A 23253-nucleotide genomic window follows, 5' to 3' on the forward strand; every position below is an offset into this window, starting at 1 on the left:
CTCTAAAATATTACCAACCACTGATGTCAGGTTATAATCTCTTGTCTTTTGCTTTGTTCTCTTAAGGAGTGGAGTGACATTTTACATTTTCCAGTCTTCTGGAATCATTCAAGAATTTAGTGATTCTTGAAAGATCATTATACAATTGACCCTCCTTATCTGTGGATTCCACCAACTGCAGATCGGGAAAACCCGGAAATTCTCTCTCCAGCGCTTGTTGTTTGAGCATGTACAGACTATTTTTTTCTTGTCATTATTCCCTAAACAATACAGTATAACAACTATTTACATAGCACTTACATTGTATTAGGTATTATAAGTAATCTAGAAATGACTTAAAAGTACAGGCAGTCCCTGGATTATGAATGAGTTCCGTTCCTGAGTCCGTCTTTAAGTCAGATTTGAATTCGGAACAGGTATGTCCGATATTATTTGGCGTCAGTTAGTCAAACGTTTTTCTTAGTATATAGTACATATTTTACCTTTCTATGCATATAAAACACTTATGAAACATACGTATTTCAATAATTAAACTACTGCGTTGCTTAGTAATAATTGTAGTTTTCATCGGGGTAGGGCCTTTCACATGCTCCATTAAAATTGTTCAGATCGGTGACTGACTGTAGCCTAACACTTTTCCAATGACCGATGGCATTTCTCCTCTTTCCAATTGCTTTATTATTTCCACCTTATTTTCAATCGCGATCGTGATTTTTGTGAATAGAAACACTGCGGATTCAGAGCTACACCGGGTCCTAATGTCCACCGCACTGAACATGTTAAATAAAGTCCATGGTTCCGCTGGGTCCTAAAGACCATCGCACTGATCCAGGTTAAATAAGGGACTTGAGCATCTGCGTTTTTTGGTATCCGCGGGGGGGTCTCGGAACCAATCCCCCGCAGATAAGGAGGGCCAACTGTAAGTCCCTCCACAATCTCTTTAGCTGCCTTTTTCAGAGCAGTAGGGTGTAGTCAGTTTTATCCAGGTGACTTGTCCATCTTCAGAGCTTTCATGTCCAATGTGCTTTCTCCCAAGTAATAGCGACAATGTTCACTTCTACCCCCAGACGCTTTAGAATTTCTGGCATGTTGCTGTCACCTTCCACAGTGAAAACTGTTGCAAAATAATTATTCATTTCATCTGCCATTTCTTTGTTTCCATTATTACTTCTCCCAATGTCATTTTCCAGTGGTCAAATATCTACTTTTGTTTCTCTTGTACTGTGTGTATCTAAGTATCAGACCACTGGAAAATGACTATACATAGCGAGAGAGGCAGGCATGTCCCTATTTCACCAGAGTGTGAGATCTGCTGATGACCTCACCTGGTTTAGCCTGCCCTTCGAAGTGTGTGTATTGGGCTGTGGCTGCTGTTGCATGCAAACAGCTATTTGATTCACAGGTGAGAGCTGTGTGAGAGCGTTGGTTCCTGGACCCCTGCGGATACCAAATTCCACGGATGCTCAAGTCCCCTATATAAAATGGCATAGTATTTACATATAACCTATGCACATCCTCCCATATACTTTAAATCATCTCTAGATTACTTCTAATACCTAATACAATGTAAATGCTATGTAAATAGTTGTTATACTGTATTTAGGGAATAATGTCAAGAAAAAAGGTCTGTACATGCTCAATTGAACAACAAGTGCTGGAGAGAGAACTTCCAGGTTTTTTTCTAATCCCGATCTGTGGTTGGTTGAATTTGTGGATGCGGAACCAGCAGATGTGGAGGGCTGACTGGACCTTCAAACTCTTCATAGTTTTTAACTTATGAAATCGTTTGATTTTCACTTTGGGCCATTTCAGGCCACACAAACACATATGACTGATAGAAAATGTTCTGCAATAGTCTTCTGCCCCAATTAAGCAGCATACCGTCTTAAATTAATGAACGGAATACCAGCTATTTTCTTGATTAGGTTTTATTCTTTAAGCGTTTTCCCAAATAACCGGCAACCCCAAGTAACTGATGGCCCAATTGAGACAGATAGATATTTAAATAAGTAGTACAAAAAAGAGCAAAAAAAGTGAGGTAGTGTACTTCGACTCATTGTTTGTTCAGAAATCTGATGACGAAGAAGAAAAAAGCTGTTCCTTAAAATGTTGTGTATCTCTCTTCAGGCTCCTGTACTGTCTCCTTAATGATTTCATTGAGAAGATGGGGCCATTAATTATAGATGCTGCCTTTTTCAGGCATCACTTTTTGTCTTTGTTGGGGAGGCTAGTGCCCATGATGGAGCTGGCCAAGTTTGTAGCTTTCTGTATCTTTTTCTGATCCTGTGCAGTGGCACCCCCATACTAGACGCTTATGCATTCAGTTAAAATGCTCTCCACTGTACTTCTGTAGAAATTTGCTAGTGTCTTTGGTGATATACCAAATCTCCTTGTGCTCCTTATGAAATGTAGCTGCTGGTGTAGCTTCTTCATAATTGCATCAAAATGTTAGGCCCAGGATAGATCTTCACAGATGTTGATTCCCAGGAACTTGAAGCTGTTCTTCTAATCCCTTGATGAGGACTGATGTGTGTTCCCTCAATTTCCCCTTCCTAAAATTCACAATCAATTTCTTGGTCTTACTGATGTTGAGTGCAAAGTGGTTGTTGTAAAATCACTCAACCAGCTGATCTGTCTTGCTCTTGTATGCCTCCTTGTCACCATCCAAAATGCTGCCAACAACAGTTGTCATCGGCAAATTTATAGATGGCATTTGAGTTTTGCCTAGCCACACAGTCATGGGTGTAAAAGGAGCAGAACAGTGGGCTATGCATGAATCCTTGAGGTGTGCCAGTGTTGATCGTAAGCAAAGAGATATTATTTCTGGTCCGCACTGACTGTGGCCTCCTGATAAGGAAGTCAAGGATCCAGTTGCAGATGGAGGTACAGTAGCCCAGGTTTTGGAAGTAATTTATTTGTACTGGGGGTATGATGGTGTTGAACACTGAGCTATAATAATTAATAGTAGCCTGATAGTGGTATTGTTATTTTCCTGGTGGTCCAAAGCTGAGTGGAGAACTAGTGTGGTTGCATCCACCATTGACCTATTGTGGCGATAAGCAAATTGCAGTGGGTTCTTTTATGTTATTGGTTAACTTTCATATTTTCTTTTCTCCCTTTATTGCTTTTTTATTTACCTTTTGTTTTAAAAGTTCCAGTCCTCTAGTTTCCCGTTAGTTTTTGCAAAATTGCATGATCTGTCTTGCTTTTATGCTGTCTTTGACTTCCCTTGTCAGCCATGGTTGTCTCATCCCCCCTTTATGATGCTCCTGTTTCTTTGGGATGAAATTATTCTGCATCTTCTGAATGACTTGCAGAAACGCCTGCTATTGCTACTGTACTGTTGTCCCTGCCAGGGTCTCCTTCCGATCAACTTTGGCCAGTTCCTCTTGTGTCTCGGTAGTTATCTTTAATCAACTGTAAAACCAGTAGATTAAATTTTAACTTTTCCCTTTCAATCTGTGGGATCAACTTGATTTTATTATGATGATTGTCTCCTGAGGGTTCCTTTATCTTAAGCTCCCTAATCAATTCTAGTTCATTGCACAACATCTTATCCCGAATTGCCTTTTACCTACCTTTAGCTGCTCTGCAAAGCAGTCTTGTGGGCATTCTACACATTCATACATTCATTCTCCTGGGATCAAATGCCAGCCTGATTTTCCCAGTATACCTACATATTGAAATTCCATCTCCCTCCCCCCCCCCCATGCCTTCTTGCATTCCTTTTACTACCTCTGGTTGTAATTTGGACCCTATATCCTTGTTACTATTTGGAGGTCTGTATATAACTTCCATCAGTGTCTTTTTTTCCCTTGAAGTTTCTTAAATCTGCCCAAAAGGATTCTACATAGGAATCTTCTGATCCTGTGTCACTTCTTGCTAAAGACTTGATTATGTTTTGCACCAGCTGAGCTATCCCATGTACTCTGCACACCTACCTGCCTTTTCAATATCATGTGTATCCCTGGATGTTTTGCTCCCATCTGCAATCATTTTTTGCCATTCATACAGATAAATTCATTACAAAAATGATTGAGGTAATGAAAGGTAAAACAATAACTAAGTACAGACTGTAGTGTTACAGTTAGAGAATGCATTGCAGGTAGACAATAAGGTGTCAGATCATAATGTAGATTCTGAGTACAAGAGTCCATCTTGTGGAGAACTCGTCAATTGTTTTATAACATTGGCATTTTTTTTTGTCTTGTGTATCTTCTGCCTGATGGGAGGAGGGTAGAAAAAAGAATGTCCATGGTGAGCTGGGATTTTGATTATTGGGAAGCAGCGGAAAGAGAAGACAGGCCATTGATGGTAGACTAATTTCTGTGATGTGCTGAGCTGTGTCCACAGCCCTCTTGTAGTGTATTGTGGGCATCCTTATGAGACAGCAGCAATGATTCTCATGAATACATGGAAGAGTTGTGCAAAATTTCACTTAATGAGTTATCTTTTTCTGAAAGTTGGAGTATAATCTAAAGTTATCTCAATTGTAGGTGCCATGTGCCAATAGCTGGGTACCCTGTACTTGGAATAGTGAATGCTGAAGGAAGTCTGGAGCTGTGTAAACTAACACCGTGTGAGGTATGCGTATTTTTTTCTGTAGTGGGAAAACACTGAAATCTTTGTGGAACTGGTAACTGGGAATTTGAAAAATATTAACAGGGAATTAACAAATGTAGCCTTGTTTTACAGATGTAGCAACTTTTGGTTGACATTGTAGCTAACAAAGGATAAGGATATATTAGTTGATGTGGTATATTGAGGTTTTCAAAACTTCTGTAAGATTTCACTTAATGTTATTTCACAAGATTAGAATACCTGGGATTGGGGTTGCTATTACTGGTGTTAGTTACTGCTCAGACTGGGATCTTGTGGTGATGGATCTGTTGGAGGAGGGAAGAGGAGCACATTGCGTGTATAAGCTGTGGTGTTAGAAGAATGAGAAGTAATCTAATTGAAAACGTACAGCATTCTTAAGGGGTAGGTGTGGAGTTGATGTTTTCCTTCATGGCAATCTCTAGAATTGTCCCTCCAGCTGTCTTAGTATTGCCTGCAAACTTGGCTAGAAAGTAATCAATTCTGTCAAACAAATCATTGACATACAGTATAACGTGAAAGGAAGTGGTCCCAATACCTTTCGCTCCCACTACCTGCCCCTGCACCTATCTTTGTATCAACCACAAACTTGGCTACAAAGCCATCAATTCCATCATCTAAATCATTGACATATAATGTAAAAAGAAACAGTCCCAATATTGACCCCTGCTGAACGCCACTAGTCATCAGCAGGCAACCCAAATAGGAACCCTTTATTCCTACTCTTTGCCTCCTGTCAGTCAGCCAATCTTCTATCCATGCTAGTATCTTTCTTGTAATACCATGGGCTCTGATCATCTTAAGCAGCGTCTTGTGCAGCACCTTGTCATAGGCCTTCTGAAAATCCAAATAAACAACATCCACTGACTACTTTGTCTATCCTGCTTGTTATTTATCAAAAAATTCCAGGCATTTCCTTTCAGGAAATCATGCTGACTTTGGCCTGTTTTCTCCTGTGCCTCCAAGTACTCTGAAACCTCATCTTTAATAATGGATTGCAACATCTTCCAAATCACTGAAGCAGGCTAACTAGCCTATAATTTCCTTTCTTCTGCCTCCCTTCCTTAAATAGTGGAGTGACATTGCAATTCTCCAGTCCTCCAGAACCATTCCAGAATCTAGTGATTCTTGAAAGATCATTACTGATGCCTTCACGATCTCGTCAGCAACCTCTCTCAGAACTCTGGGGTATAGTTCACCTGCTCCAGGTGACTTATCTACCTTTAGACTTTTCAGCTTCCTAAGTGACTTCTTATTTATAGAATTTACACTTACTTTTCACCCCTGACACACTTGAATTTCTGGCAGACTGTTAATATCTTCCACTGTGAAGACTGATACAAAATACTTACTAAGTCAGTCTGCAATTTCTCTGAACCTCCATTACCACCTCTTCAGCGGTGTTTTCCAGCAGTCTAATATCCACTCTCACCTCTTATTTATATGCATTTTATAAAAATATGAAACTTTTGGCTTCCTCTTTTATATTATTGGCTAGCTTACCTTCATATTTCATCTTTTCTCTCCTCATGGCTTTTTTAGTTGTCTTCTGTTTGCTTTTAAAAGCTTCCAATCCTCTAACTTCCCACTAATTTTTGCAATATTTTATGCCCTGTCTTTTCCTTTTAATGCTTTAATTTTCTTTGTCAGCCATGATTGACTCATCCTTCTTTAGAATACTTTTTCGTTTTTGGAATGCTTCTACCCTGCACCTTCCAGATTGTAACAGAAGGGGCAGATCTGGGTACCTTCTCTTGTTCTGATGTTATCGCTGCTAGTGTCTCCATTGAATGAACTTTGTCCATCTCCTCTCTCATATCTCTGTAATTCCCTTTACTCCATTGTAATACTGATATGTTTGACTTTTATTTCCCCCCCTCAAACTGCAGGGTGAATTCTATAATATTATGATTACTTCATCTCAAGGGTTCCTTTCCCTAATCCAATTTGGTTCATTATATAACACCCAATCCAGAATTGCCTTTCCCTTAGTGGGCTCAACCACAAACTGCTTTAAAAAACCATGTTGTAGGCATTCTACAAAATCTCTTTCTTGGGATCTAGCACAAATTTGATTCTCCCAATCTATCTGCATATAGAACTTCACACATAACAGTTGTAACTTTACCCTTTTTATATTACTGTTTAATCTCCTATTGTAATTTATATCCCATATCCTTGCTCTTGTTTGGAGGCTTGTATACAACTCCTATCAGAGTCTTTTTACCCTTGCAGTTTCTTAACTCTACCCACAAGGATTCTACATCTTTTGATCCTATGGCATTTCTTTCTAATGATTTGATTTAATTTTTTTACCAACAGAGCCACCCCACCCCCTCTGCCAACTTGCCTGTCCTTTCGATACAATGTGTATCCTTGGATGTAAAGCTCCCAACTATGATCTTCTTTCAGCTATGACTTAGTGAGGCCCACAACTTGACAATCTCTAACTGTGTTACAAGTTCATCTACCTTATTCTGTATCCTACATGTGTTCAAATATAATACCTTCAGTCATGTATTCATCAACTTTTTCAATTTTGCCCTCATGCTATACTTCAACTCATCCCACCGACTGCAATTTTGTCCTATCATCTGCCTGTCCTTTCTCACAGTCTCACTACACAATGCATCAACTTGTGTACCAACTGCTCCCTCCTCAGCCCTATCACTCCAGTTCCATTTCTCTGCTAAATTAGATTAAACCCTCCCCAACAGCTCTAGCAATCCATCCACAAGTATATTGGTCTCCCTTGGGTTCAGTTATAAACCGTCTTGCAGAGGATATGACCTATCCCAATGATCCAGAAATCTGAAACTCTATCCCCTGCACCACTTCCTCAGCCACTCATTCATCTGTACTATCTGTACTGCTTGACTATACCTCTTCCTATCATGTCGCCTGTAAAATGCTCTTCCTTTTTCTCAGTTCCTTCATCTCTACCTTATCTGTTCCCAGGATGTGGCTTTTCTTTCCAGGATGTCAGAGATGTCCTCCTCCTTTAAAGAACGGGGTTTCCTTTCTTCCACCATTGATTCTGTCCTCACCCACCTCTCCTCCATTTCCTGAATATCTGTGCTCACCTCACTTTCCCACAGTCTTAAGTGATAGTTCCTCTTGTCCTTACTACTTCATGAGCCTCCGCATCCAACACATCATCCTCGCAACTTCCGCTATCTCCAAAGGGATCCGTATTTTTGCCTCCTCTCTCTCTCCACTTTCCGCAGGGATTAGTCCTTCTGTGATTCCCTTGTCCATTCATATTTCTCTATTAATCACGCTCCTGGTATTTATCCCTGCAAGCAGCCAATGTGCTATGTCTGCCCATTCACCTCCTCCCTCCCCTCCTTTCAGGGCCCCAAACAGTCCTTTCAGGTGAGGCAACACTTCACCTGTGAATCTACTGTGTGTCTGGTGCTCTCAAGGCGGCCTTCTCTGCATTGGTGAGACACGTCGCAAATTCGTCGAGTATCTCTGCTCCATGTGTCAAAAGCAGAACTTCCTGGTGGCCAAATATTTTAATTCCAATTCCCATTCTCACTCTGACATGTTAGTTCATAGCTTCTGCCTGTTTCAAGCTGAGGCCATCCTCAGAGTGGAGGCGCAACTCTTTGTATCCTGTCTGGCTAGCCTCCAATTTGATGGCATGAATATTGATTTCTTCTTCCCCTCCCCTCTTCTATTCTCCATTGTGGCTTCTTACCTCTTCTCACTTGACTATCACGTCCCCTGAGTCCCTTTCTCCTATGATACACTCTCCTGTCCTATCAGATTCCTTTGTCTCCAGCCCTTATCTTTCATACCCACTTGGCTTCACCTATCACCTAGCTATTCTCCTTCCCCTCTCCCCACATTTTTATTATGGTGTCTTCCCCTTTCCTTTCCAGTCCTGGAGAAGGGTCTCGCCCAAAAACATTAAGTTTATTCATTTCCATTGATACTGCCTGACCTACTGATGCTTCCAGCATTTTGTGTGTGTTGGTTTGTACTATCATCATATTCCTGTCCTGACTAGTATGTTAAACTGGGAGTAATCCAGAAATTACTACCTCGGAGGTCCTACTTCCTATATTCCTTGTGCAGGCCTCTTCTCCCTTTCTACATATGTCATTGTTGCCAATGTGCACCACGACCTCTGGCTGTTCACCCTGCCGTTTCAAAATTTTCTGCTGCCACTCTGAGACATCTGATGCCCTAGCATCTGTTCATCCCCATAGCTATAGTCTTCTATCATAATCGCTCTGCCTGACTTTACCCTTTTATCCAGAGCCTCAGAGATGGCCACAGTGTCACTGGCCTGGTTGTTGCTGTTCTGCCTGATAGGTCATCTCCCACTACCCCACTCCCCCGGCCCAGCAGTATCCAAAGGGTATGCTTGTTGCTGAGGGGAATGGCCACAGGAGAACCCTGTACTGGTTGCTTACTCCCCTTACTACTTTTGATGGTCACACCTGCTCTCTAAAACCTGAACTTTGGGTATGATCAACTCAGTAAAAGTCTTACCTATGAGGCTTTCAGCCTCCAGATGGTCCTGAATACATCAGGCTCCAGCTCCAGTACCTTTACCTTGTCTGTCAGGAGCTGAAGTTGGGTGCACTTCCTGCAGATGTAGTCATCAGGAAGATAAGTCAGTACCCTGCAATACTACATCTTACAAGAGGAACATTCCATTGCCTTAACTACCATCCTGCCTACTCTTGCTATCCCTCTAACTCTCAGGCTTAAGTTCTTGCCTAAGCCTATTGAGCCAAAGCATGGCCACTTTAACACTGTCCACTCCAACAGTGGTCACATACACCTCGCTTCTTTTTATTGGTCCCTGCGGAGTGCCTGAGTGATCGTTATGATTACAGCCCACGGAAAGGCTCTGAGTTCTTTTTAAATCTCACGCTGCCTCACCAACTGATTTCTTCTCACGATGATTGCAGCCCACTGAATGATTTCCTGCTACACCTCAAAGATGTGTGGGTTGCTAAGTTAACTGGCTACTGTAAATTATTCCAGTGTGTAGGTGAGTAGGAGAATGTGATGAGAAAAAAAATTGGGAATAATGTAAGACTAGTGTAAATTGGGAGATTAATGGTCAGCATGGACACTGGGCTGAAGGGGCTGTTACTGTCTGTGACTCTGATCATTTTTCATTTGAGGCTAGCGATATCCTTTATTTATAGCAAGGCAGAATTTCTGTCCTTGCCTTCATGTGAGCATATGCACATTTTGCAGTACTTGCTCAACAATTGATACTGCCCTCACCCACATCTCCATTCCCTAGACATCTGCCCTCACCCTATTTTCCCGCCACCTTACAGGAATAGTGTTCCTCTTCTCCCTACCTACTTCTAGAACATCATTTGCTGCAACTTCTGCCATCTTCAGTGCTATCCTACCACCAAGCACATCTTTGCCTCCTCCTCTCTCCTCTTTCTGCAGGAATTGCTCCTTTCGTGATTCCCTTGTCCATTCTTCCCTCCCTATTGCCTCTTATTCCTGAAGCAGAGCAAGTGCTGTACCTGCTCATTCACCTCCTCCCTCATCACCATTTGGGGCCCCAAACAATTCTTCCTAGTGAGGCAACATTTCACCTTCAAGTCTGTTGAGGTCACCCACTATAATCTGCACTCCTGGTGTGGCCTCCTGTACATTGGTGAGAACCGACCTATATTGGGGGACCACTTTGCCTAGCCCTCTTTGCTCCATACGCAACAAGCAGAATTTCCTAGTGACCAACCATTTTAATTTGAATCCTGATTCCCATTCTCACATGTCAGCCCATGGCCTACTCTGCTGGTATGATGAGGTCATTCTCAGCTTGTAGGAGCAATGCTTTATTCCATCTGGGTAGTCTTCAACCTGTTGGCATGACCATCAATTTCTCTAACTTCCTCTGATTTCTCTTCCCCCCCCCCCCCCTTCCCATTCCCCATTTTGGCTCCCCTCTTGCCCCTTCTACTCCTCACCTGCCTACTCCTTCCTTCTGGTCTCCTTCCCTTTCTCTCATGGAGCACTCTCCTCTCATCAGATTGCTCCTTCTTCAAGCCTTTACCTTTTCCACCTGCCACCTCCCAGCTTCTTATTTGATTCTTCCTTCCCCACTGACCTAACTTCCCCAACTTCCCCTTCACCTGAGTTCACCTATTGTCTTCCAGCTTGTGCTCCTCCCTCACCACCTTATTCTGGCATCTTTCCCCTTCCTTTCTAGTCATGAAGGGTCTCAGCTCACAATGTCGACTCTTTATTCCTTTCCTTAAATCAGGGGTTCCCAGCCTAGGGTCCACAGACCCCTTGCTTAATGGTATTGTTCCATGGCATATAGAAGATTGTGAACTCCCACCTTAGATGCTGCATGATCTGCTGAGTTCCTCCAGCATTGTATGTGTGTTACTCTGTATTTCCAGCATCTGCAGAATCTCGAGTTTAAGATTTGCAGTACTTGCTGAGCCTTTTGTGCCTTTTCTTTACGGGGCATCAAAACATTTTTATTTGTGTGACCACAGATAACAATGTTTGCATTAATTGAAACTCATTATGTTTGAAGGTATGCTTTTGGTTTCTGGTTCATCATGAAGAATCTTTTTTTAGTCTTTGAATGCTATTGATAGTGAATATTTAGAAACAATTTTGCTTTGTTTTGAAGGAAAATATTCAAATCATATTTATTATCACCGATTATATGATGTAAACTGTTGTTTTGCAGCAGCAGTACAGTGCAAATGCAAAATTACCATAAACTACAAATCTAGATAGTGCACAAAGAAAGGAATAATAAGATCGTGTTCATGTGTTCCTAGACTATTCAGAAATCTGGTGGAGGGGAAGAAGCTGTTTCATAACTCTTGAGTATGGGTCTTTAGGTTCCTGTACCTCCTTTCCAATGGTGGTAATGAGAAGAGTGCATGTCCTGATTTGTGAGAGCCCTTGGTGATGGATACTATTTTCTTGAGGCACCATCTTGTGAAGATGTCCTTGATAATAGAGAGGGTTGTGCCTGTGATGGAGCTGGCGAAGTCTCTGACCCTGTGGCTTCTTGTGATCCTGTGCATTGAAGCTTCCATATCAGGCTGTGATGCAACCAGACAGAATGCTCTCCATCATACATCTGTAGAAATCTGTAGCAATCCTTGGTGACACACCGAATCTCATCAAACTCCTGATAAAGTATAACTTCTGGCATGACTTCCTCATGATTCCATCAATGTGTTGAGTGCAGGATAGATTCTCCATGAAGTTAATGCCCAGGCACTTAAAACTGCTTTGTCCTTTCCACTGCTGACCCTTAATGAGAACTGGAGTATGTTCTCCCAATTTCCCCCAAGTCTAATCAGTTCACCACACAACCTGTTGATCTATCTCATGCCTGTATGACTCCTCGTTACTGTTTGAGATTCTACTAATAATAGTGGTGTCCTCTGCAAATTTACAGATTGCAATTGAGCTGTGTTCATCTGAAGTTACAAGTGTAGAGAGTAGAACAGAGCAATGGGCTAAGTGTGCATCATTGAGGTGCACCTGTGTTGATGTCAGTGAAGAGGAGGTGTTATTAACAATCTACACTGACTAGTCTCTTGATTTAAAAAAAAGTTGAGGATCTTGAAGTGTGGTGATTGGTAATGAGGGGATGATGGTGTTAGATCCTGAGCTGTAATCAATAAACAACAATATAACGTATGGTGCTTGTGATTGTCTAGGTACCCCAAAGCAGAGTGGAGAGCCAGTGAGATTGCATCTGTTGTGTAGAGTAGTAGGCGAATTGCAGCGTATTGTTTTGGTTTGTAGAGATATTGCACAACAAATTGTGTAGTGATCAATCTTAGTTTTGTGTGGCTGGTCTTTCAAAGGAACAGTTAATGTTTATCGTTTTTAGTTCAAGGATAAAGTTAAACTGTATTTTGTAAGGTGATCAAATTATTTGAGGAAAGCTCAAATGTGAAATGCTGCTTTTTGTGTGCTACAGGAAAAAGTTGCATGAGGTTCTTGCTTCATTTTTCACTGCAAGTTGCTCCCATTTTACACCCACTGCTTCATATAAATATGTATTTAGCCACACTCACATGGATTAGGGAGGGGTAATTGGTCCTATATAACTTTCCAGTTCTTATCTTCCATGCCTGCTGGTATGTTTATACTAGATGGGAGAATGGATATGTCACTAAAGCTCCTTGCAGTTACAAAAATGCAGACAAAACTTTCAAGCCTTTTTCTTGATACTAATACTTTTGAAACTTTGCACTAATGTGAAAAAGAAAGGGGAAGAAAATTGGTGACAAAGGCACATGGAAATGTAGACATCAATTTGGAATTGCTTGTGGCTCAATGAAATCTTTTCTTTCAGTAGAAAAACAGCTGCCTGTTGGAGTCTGTGTGTAGTGTTAAGTTATGGCCAGAATGTCTGGCTCTGTCCCTGGATTGGTCAACAGGAAGACAACAGTAAGTTTTTATTTCTCCTCCAACTTTTTTTTCAAAGGTATGTTTGCCCTATGCATTCTTATCTCCTGGAACTAGTGTATGAAGTAATTTGTATTTCTGTCAAACCTGTATGTAGGGGACATGAGAAGCCTATAAAATTGTATTTTATTTTGCTTCACGATTAAGTCATGGACCTAGGAGGTTAAGGAATAATCTTCGGGAAATTTTCAAAATAAAAGTAAGAGCATATCAGATTACTGAAACAAAATTGTGTTTTTGAGTTGAAAAGCACCAAAAAGAGCCCCTTGGCTCAACTTGGCCATACTACCTTCTGATGTTGGTCTATGTTAATCCCATTCCCTGCATAGGGCTTGTATCCTTCTGCTTTCCTATCCATTCACCTGTCAAAATACCTTTTAAATATTGTATCTGCCTGTACCACTTTCTCAGGAGCTGATTCTGTATAATCACCAATTGTGTGGGAAAACTCACCCCTTGGCACTCCTTTAAAGTTCCCCCTCTCTCCTCTAGTTTTAGTCTTAGGAAAAAGTCTCTGGCTCTCTATCCAATCTTATTAATCACTATAGGGCCACCACTCAGCCTCTACAGTGAGGTAAAACCCAATCTACCCAATATCTCTTCTGCATTGTTTGTAATGCTTCCACATCCTTCCAGTAATGAAGCAATTAGAACTGTATACAATACTTCGTGCAGATTGAATGATGTTTTATACACCTTAGTGTGACATCCGACTCTTATGAACTTGCATCTCAGGTGCATCAACACTCTTGAAGTCTCTGCCATGTAGTGTATACGTCAATTTGGTATTTGACATTCCACTGAAAAATTCCCTACCATCATAACTACTCCTTAAGCCAACCCCAACAAGTCCATTAAAACAATTTCATAGAACTTCAGTAACTATATCATATGAATTGGCTTCTGTCTTTTCAATTTTAGATAGGAATGATGTACAACCAGCAATGATACTCAATAATTCCATTATTTTCCTTTAAAACAAGATGCATGTAATCTTGTGTAACCTTATATTGACGTGTCATTGATCTGAAATAATTTGGCAGTGTGAACACAATCTGCTCAATTTATTATTTCATAGCAATTGATCAAATCTCCCTTGAGTATGCAGGATATAAGCTCAAACATTTTTTAAAGTATAACTATTAATAACTATTCAATACTAAAGTGTATAAAAATTGTTCAGATAGGTTGACCTTTCATGTATCTAACTACTTTTGTTCTTGATATTAGATAGCAAACGTAATTAATATTCTACTTCCACAATTGACATCACTCACATTTGTTAGCATATGAATGTTATCAATATTTTGATTAAGAGTAATTTAATGATTATTTCTGTCAATTTAATATGTATACTCTAACTTGCAAATGTTCTCTTTTAAAGTTGTAGTTTATCTACTTTTAAAAGTTGAGTTGGAATTGGCTTATTGTCATGTACTCGGGTAGAGGAAACTGTCTTTCATGCTGTTCATTGTACAGTGCATTGAGGTAGAATAAGGTAAAATAAAAACAATGCATAATAAAGGAAATTAGAAATTGTTTCCGAAATGTGAAATATTGTGCTGCTAATCATAATATTTAACTTTTGTGATTGCAGTGAACCTGTCAAGATCATTAGCAGTGACTCTAAGGGCTGTTTGAGTCTGGTGTCTGTGGATAGCTGTAGACTGGATGTGGTCACTCAGTGGAAGGCACATGACTTTGAGGCTTGGATTGCAGCTTTCAATTACTGGAATACAGATGTTGTTTATTCAGGTAGCCTGTTCATGTGTTCTGAGCAGTTGTGTGAAAGAAGTCAGCTTGAAACTTATTTATCAGTGTGTGAACTGTTGCTTTGTTTTCACACTAGCAAACATTCTGACACTTTAAATTGTCTCCTATGAAGGCAGAGTTCATTAATGTTGTGCACAATTTTATTGCATCCTTTAGCATATCCTCAAAGCATTAATTCCTCAAGTGTTAAACTAGAGAATTCATGCTATCCAATTTCTAGATGTAAACATTTCTGAAATGAAGGGGAAGGAGAAGAACCTCAACGTAACCATTATCAGCCCCATCCTCCAATTCCAATTGTTGCCATTTTAAGTACCAACAGTTCAACTAAAGCTGAATAACTGGACACAGGCCTGATACTGAACTGTGTACCCTGTATTTATCTGCTGAACTATCAGAGCAAAACTGTTCCAACACTTTGGTGTAATTGATGAGATGGAAATTATGAGATGGATATTAGACAATTAGTTACTAAATTAAAATTTGAAATAATTTACCTTAAAAGGTCATCTGCCTCAAAGATGATTATATTACAAAATAATTGACTTAAGTTATTTAACACATTCTTATTTGTTAAAATTTTGGGGTGGCACAGTAGCATAATGTTTAGTATAATGCTACTACAGCAACCTGGGTTCAATTTCCACTGCTGTGTGTAAGGAGTTTGTATGTTTTCCCCTTGACCATGTGGATTTCCTCTGGTTTCCTCCCACATTCCAAAGATGTATGAGTTAGTTGATTAATTAGTCGTATGGGTGAATTGGGTGCATGGGCTCGTTTAGGCCAAAAGGGTTTGTTACAATGCTGTAACTTTTATATAAAAAAATCTAGACAGTGGAAAATTCTACAACTCTCAAAATATGCTATTGATATTCTAACTGCTCAGTTTTGATTTTTTTAACTAACCAGCTGGCTGAATTGTGCATGAAAAATCCTATCTAATGTCATGTATATCTTTGGTCTTGCATGTTAATTAATCTTTGAATTTTTAACATTTTAAGTTGATTTTTCTGCAGTTTTTTGATTACTGTATAAGATTGCATTTTGCATAATATGAAAAGCACAAATGTAGTTGGAATTTTGCTGACAAAATACTAAACATTGACAACCCTTTGAACCTAATGCAGCCTGTGTAAAATCTAGAGATTAGTGATTTGTTACTTTAGTTTCCTGATCCAGTGTAGCACTTTTTCTGTGTCAGTGACTTTTCTGTGTAGAGGCTATAACCTCACAATATTTCATGCAATTTCATCCTTTGAGAATGCATTTAAGAAAAGCATAATATCAAAGTCAGATCCTAGCCTGGAGTGACATTTGTATCTGAACACACAAGATGGCAATCAAATTCTCTGCCCAAGGGCAGAGAAAAGCAAGCATTTTTGGGAATGCATTTTGTTTGTGTTGTGAAGAACATTATGGACTAGTTTATTGTTTTTGTTTCTCTTTCCTTTTGCAGGAGGTGATGACAGTAGGTTGAAGGTTTGGGACATGCGGATGGGGACCAACAGACCGGTCTTTATCAGCACTAGGTATGTGTTCCATTTCTTTGAAGGAATTGCTGGTGTATTTTGCATAACTACTCTGTAATAAATTTCTATTTAAATTTGTACAGTATATCCTGTTGAAGCCATAAGCTTTTAGGTGAGTTATATTGCACAAGGAGAATAGAACACATATAATCAGTGTTAATTGCAAGGTTAGGATACAGTTTGAGTTTAAATCTGTATGAACAACCCCTTTATTGCATCCATTATTCTGTCCCTTTTCATAACTTTGTCGACTATAGGGCACTAAAAACTTTCGCCAACACGGGAATAAATCGGGACTGTCTTAACCTCATTTTCACAAAAGTTTCACCACCTGGGCAGATTCCGAGCATAGACCCCAGATGTGAAAGGAGAACACTTAAAAGCACAATGTTAGCCAGCCCTAGCTTTGAATTACATCAGTGAAATCTATATATGCTGCCAGTTCTCTTGCTTCTCCTGTTCAGACCAAATTAATTTTAGCAGAGAAGAGAAGAACAAGGGATTTTTTAAAATAAATTCTTAATTTGCTTTTGTATTTTCCTGAGCAGGAATGTAAGATCATGTTGAAACCTTTTGTAGAACAATAGGCATAGGGTCAAGAGGAAAGAGCAATAACTTTACATTATTCTTTTTGGTTGGTAAAATAGTTGCATCACACCACTGTTCTGATCTCATTGAGGTATCTATCCCAGTGTGTGTCTTGATCCCATTTATAATCAACATTCTCTTGCGTATCTTTGAACAGAGGCTGATAGATTAAAACCAAGAATTGGAATTCTGATTGATATTTTGTATCTCTACAGTCCTATGCCTTTTCACTTCAATAATACCACTTCTTCTATGATACTAATTGAGATACCTAATATTTTTAAGCTGGCTTTGAACTTGGCGGCTTCTGATGTTAGTTGACTGTACTGACTTTTTTTAAAAGTGAAATGGAATATCCCATGTCTCCACTGAATTCTCAAACAAGTTTTGTTATTCAGGCATTCAATGGGAGTGTGTAGTATCCAAAGCAATCCACATAAGCAACACATACTGGCTACTGGAAGGTAAGATTTTTACTTAAACCAGAGGAGCATTTTTGCTGCTTTGAAAATTTTTTCATTGAGCTGTAAGTTATAATAAACTCAAAACCTATTATTCAAGTCTGTCTTTGGGAAACTGAATGATAGACATTTTATTCATAGAAAACATTTGATTGCTGCGCTGCTCTTGAAAGTTCTCCAACTTTGAGGTTGTGTCTGATGTTGAGTTTTTGGGAAAGCTAGTGCAATGGCTAAAGTGGAAGTAGAGAAGAAAAACTGCATTCAAAATATTAAGAATGTTATAGGCATTGTATGTTTCATCATAAACTTTTAACTAATCCTGTAGTATTGTGATACCTTATTTTTACAAAATTTGGATTAGGTATCTGTTGAAATGAAATTACTTGCTTCTGTTACTAGTGATCAAAGTTAATTCTACTTTTCTTTCCAGTTATGATGAGCATGTTCTCATTTGGGATTCCCGGCAGATGAAGCAGCCATTGGCAGATACCCATGTCCAGGGAGGTGTCTGGAGAGTTAAGTGGCATCCAAGTCAGGAAAACTTGCTGCTTGCAGCGTGCATGCACAATGGATATCACATCCTAGACTGTGAAGGTGCACAAGGTGATTCTTGATGGCTACTATAAAAGATACATTATATACACTAACATCTATTTGCTAAAATGGAAAAGGTATTGAGCTTAGACATTTGCTTGTAGTAAATGAATTGCTTGATGTGGTAACAATTCACTCACAGATTAGAAAATTAACTATCATGTCTTGGCAGAGATGGAGACTGAAGTGATAAATTTAGCTGCAGTGCTTCTGGGCAATATAGAGAAAAATAATCGGAGTTTGGTTGTAATATACTTTTAAAATTTGTATATTGACATAAGATGAGGGCAGGATCAGTTCAGCTGCAGTTTGACTATGGATTTCTGGACTCTTGTGAGGAATGGTTGCTTTATTAAGGTAACAAAAATGTTAATTTTGTTAATTGGGATTTCTTATAGATTATATAAATATTTCTTGTAGATTATGTATTTAAGATTAAATGCATAGAAGTGAAATATAGGATACTGGTCATGATCATTTTTCTGCTTTGCAAACTTTGTTTGTAGAGCAGCTCTGGTAGAATGCTGAAATGGATGAGAAATAACTGGAGTACATTTACCCTTTTTGTTTTTGTAAATCTTATCTGGGGGAAGGGGCTAGCTATTGAGAAGGGCCCTGTTATAAGAAAAACATTGCAAGCTTGATAGGTTGCCGAAGATATTTATAAGGGTGCTGCCTGGACAAGAGGGATTGAGTTATGGGGACAGGTTGACCACTCAGAATCTTTATTTCTTGGAGTGTAGGAGAATGAGAGGTGTCCTCATAGAAATTTATATAATCATGAGGGGTAAGATTATGGTGGAAGATCTTGGTCTTTTCACCAGGTTTGGGGTGTCCAAAGCCAGAGGGCACAGATACTAAAGGGGAGAAATTTAAGAGAGACTTGAGAGACAACAACTGTACACAGAGGATAGCAAGCACCTGGAATAAGCTTCTGGAGGAAGTAGTCGAGGTTGTAGAGTTGCAACATTGAAGAGGCATTTGGATAAGTACTTGGGGGGGGGGGGGGGGCATCACGTGATGATGTAGGATCGAGACGTGGAAATCCAGCTCTCCCGTAAAAACTAGTAAAATAAAGTTTAAGTGAAGAAGAGTTAATAAATACTTTCTAAAAACTACTTATAAACAACTCAGGAGTATCTTTAGATATGTCTCCTAAACAGAAGAGAACTACTAATTTGAAGACAGTGCGAGTTGGCAAAGAGGCCTGACCATTATGACAGAACCTCGTACTCAAGTTGGATCTCTTCCCGGCGAAGTACATGTTGCCTCCGACGATGCAGAACAGGAAACTGCGGCAGCATCAACGGTGTCTATGAAGAAACGGCAGGAACTGCACATGCGTGAAGAAACGGGTATGTGCAAGCATGTGCAAACAAAACTACAAGTTCCAGCTGCGACTGAAAGTGAAAGTGAACCGGAAGTAGAATCAGACTCTCTGGAAAACACAGATGAGGAAATAGATGAAGGAGAAGAAGAACAGGAAGAAAATAAAGGTGGAAGACTTTCTGGAGACATAAGAAAAGCCGTGATACAAATAATGCATGAATTAAAAGCATTAAAAGTAATAAAAACAGATATTAAAAATATGAAGATTATGCTTGATAAGGTGGTGGAAAATCAAAAGAAAATGGATAAGAAAGTTAAAAAGTTGGAAGAAAAAACGGGAGACACCACTGAAAGAGTGGACAAGATGGAAGATAATATCCTTGCCTGGACATCAGAAAGAAAACGGTTGTTGGAAAAAGTAGATGTGCTTGAAAATTTTAGCAGACGAAACAATATTAAGATTGTTGGCCTTAAAGAAGGTATAGAGGGAGAAGATCCAATAAAATTATTTCAAAAATGGATCCCAGAAATTGTGGAAATGGAAGAGGGAAGTCAGTTAATTGAAATTGAAAGGGCTCATAGAGCTTTAAGACCAAAGCCCCAACAAGATCAAAATCCACGATCAATCTTGATAAAATGCTTAAGATATCAAGATAAAGAAAAGATCTTGAAGGCAGCTGCTCAAGGTGCCAGAAAGAGAAATGGGCCATTGATGATAGAAGGGAAAAAAGTTCTTTTCTATCCTGATATAAGTTACGACCTTTTGAAGAGGAGGAAGGAATTTAACCCAGTGAAAAAAATCTTATCGGAAAAGGGTTATAAATTTATACTGAGCTACCCGGCAACACTGATAATCTTTTTGGATGACGAAGAAAGAAGATTTTTTACTGATCATTGGAAAGTGGAGGAGTTTGTACAAGAACTTCCTAATATTCGCGAGACGCGGTAAAGAATTATGGAAGTGAAATGGATTAAAGATGACTGAGATAGGGATCGGATTTGATGTATATTTAAGAGTAGAAGAATATACAAATATACTTTAAGTATATGATAGAAGGGGAGAAAGATTTAAAAAAATGAGGAATATTAATTGGGAGTAGAGATTTTTTTTTTCTTCACATTTTTTTTGTTATGGGGGAGCTGGAGGAGCTTCTGATCGATTGCTGCGGGATTCACGTGTGTAATCATGGTGATTGCCATGACCCATAAAACGGAGGGGGGTAATGTTGTGTTTCTATTCATTCACAACATTAGTAGGGGGGTATTTTGTTATGTTTTTCTTTACTATCTATCGTTCTTCTATTTTTCTTTTTTTGCCTGGATGATTGGGGGAGAGACACATAGCAACATGGAGAATTTAAAAGAGATTCCCCAAGGTATTATGAAATGACTAATTTACTCAATTTTTAAAGTTTTACTGTTAATGGGCTTAATGGACTGGTGAAAAGAAAAAGAGTTTTAACATATATTGAAATAAAAGTGGATATAGCTTTTTTGCAGGAAACACAGTTGACGGAGATAGAACATCAGAAATTAAAGAGAGATTGGGTTGGAAGTGTTATTGCAGCTTCATTTAATTCAAAGGCGAGGGGAGTTGCAATTTTGGTTAATAAAACCTTACCAATTAAAATACAAAATGTACTAATTGATTCTGCGGGGAGATATGTGATTATGCATTGTTAAATCTTTTTGGAATTATGGACTCATGAATATTTATACACCAAATGAAAATGATGCAAAATCCATACAAGAAGCTTTTTTGAATTTGGCCGACGCACACGATAAAATATTAATAGGTGGAGACTTTAACTTTTGTCTAGACGCAGTTCTAGATAGGTCAACTAAGGTTGTTACAAAATCAAAAGTAATAAAGCTAACTTTATCATTGATGAAAGACTTAAATTTGATTGATATATGGAGAAGAATTAATCCAAGAGAAAGAGATTATTCATTTTATTCAAATAGACATAAAACTTATTCAAGGATTGATTTTTTTCCTATTATCAATGAATATTCAGGATAGAGTGAAAAGTGTGGAATATAAAGCGAGAATACTGTCAGACCATTCCCCCTTGATAATGACAATGATAATGATGGATGAGGAGAAATTGATTTACAGATGGAGATTTAATTCAATTTTATTAAAATGTCAAGATTTTTGTGATTTTTTTATGGAAAATCAGATCCAATTTTTTTTGGATACAAATTCACATTCAGTTGAAGATAAATTTATATTATGGGAAGCAATGAAAGCATATTTGAGGGGCCAGATAATAAGTTATACTTCTAAAATTAAGAAGGAATATATGGTAGAAATAGATCAATTAGAAAAAGAGATTACAAAGTTAGAAAAAGAATCTGAAAGATATATGACAGAAGAAAAACGAAGACAACTTGTCAATTAGAAGTTACAATATAATATGCTCCAGACATACCGAACAGAAAAAGCAATTATGAGAACTAAACAGAGATATTATGAAATAGGTGAAAGATCACACAAGATTCTTGCTTGGCAGTTGAAAACAGAACAGGCTTCCAAAACAATAAATGCAATTAAAACAAGTGCAAATAAAATTACTTATAAACCTTTAGAAATTAATGAAACCTTTAAAAATTTTTATTCCGAATTATATCAATCGGAATCTCAAAATGAGGTTGCTGAGATAGAATTTTTTTTTATCACAAATAACTCTTCCAAAATTGAATTCGGAAGAACAGAAAGGATTAGATATGCCCTTTACATTAAAAGAGGTTGAAGAAGCTCTAGGATCACTCCAGAGTAATAAATCTCCAGGAGAAGATGGTTTTCCACCTGAATTTTATAAAAAATTTAAGGATTTATTTATCTCTCCCTTTATGGAGTTAATATATCAAGCAGAAAGAACACATAAACTTCGACAATCTTTTTCGACAGCGATCTTAATAGTATTGCCAAAAAAAGATAGAGATCCTTTAAAACCAACATCATATAGGCTTATCTCTTTGTTGAATACAGATTATAAAATAATAGCAAAAATTTTATCTAATAGATTATCTAAATATTTACCAAAATTAATACATATGGATCAAACAGGCTTTATTAAAAATAGACAATTGGTGGATAATGTAACTCGGTTACTTAGCATAATTCATTTGGCACAAAAGAAGGAGGAAATGAGTGTGGCAGTTGCTTTGGATGCAGAAAAAGCATTTGATAGATTGGAATGGGACTTTTTATTTAAGGTATTGGAAAAATATGGGTTAGGAAAATCTTTTATAAACTGGATTAAAATCTTAAATACTAGTCCCAAAGCTAAAGTAGTGACAAATGGTCAAATTTCAACATCATTCCAGTTAACAAGGTCAACTAGACAAGGCTGTCCATTATCACCTGTCCTATTTGTATTGGCGATAGAACCATTAGCTGAATTAATTAGAACCAATTCAGATATGGGCTTCAGAGTTAACCAGGAGGAATACAAGATTAATTTATTTGCTGATGATGTTCTGATTTATCTTACAAACCCATTGCATTTGTTGCATAAACTATCTTTTAGATTGGAAGAATATGGGAAAATATCAGGGTATAAAGTAAACTGGGATAAAAGTGAAATTTTACCCCTTACTAAAGGAGATTACAGTCAATGTCGATTAGTAACTAAATTTAGATGGCCGATAAGTGGTATAAAATATTTAGGTATAAGAGTCGATAACGATGTAAAGAATTTATATAAATTAAATTATTTGCCATTATTGAAAAAAATTCAAGAGGATCTTGATAAATGGATGATGTTACCAATAACAGTTGGCACATGGCCTAGTGGGCAAGGCATCAGACTAGTAACCTGAAGGTCACTGGTTGGAGCCTCAGCTGAGGCAGCGTGTTTGTGTCCTTGAGCAAGGCACTTAACACATTGCTCTGCGACGTCACCGGTGCCAAGCTGCATGGGTCCTAGTGC

The 23253-nt window shown here is 38.6% G+C and overlaps 1 protein-coding gene across 1 annotated transcript in view; it reads left to right on the top strand.

Moving 5' to 3' along the window:
* dph7 (diphthamide biosynthesis 7) overlaps positions 1–23253 on the top strand; it is a 50537-nt gene that overhangs the window by 18054 nt on the left and 9230 nt on the right. Inside the window, exons 4-9 of the mRNA XM_073052201.1 lie at positions 4497–4584; positions 12932–13023; positions 14639–14796; positions 16271–16343; positions 17330–17395; positions 17823–17995. Of these exons, the coding sequence (XP_072908302.1) occupies positions 4497–4584; positions 12932–13023; positions 14639–14796; positions 16271–16343; positions 17330–17395; positions 17823–17995 (650 nt within the window). The remainder of the gene's footprint in view (positions 1–4496; positions 4585–12931; positions 13024–14638; positions 14797–16270; positions 16344–17329; positions 17396–17822; positions 17996–23253) is intronic.

The sequence above is a fragment of the Hemitrygon akajei genome, chromosome 7, assembly GCF_048418815.1.
Source record: "Hemitrygon akajei chromosome 7, sHemAka1.3, whole genome shotgun sequence".
Taxonomy (NCBI): domain Eukaryota; kingdom Metazoa; phylum Chordata; class Chondrichthyes; order Myliobatiformes; family Dasyatidae; genus Hemitrygon; species Hemitrygon akajei.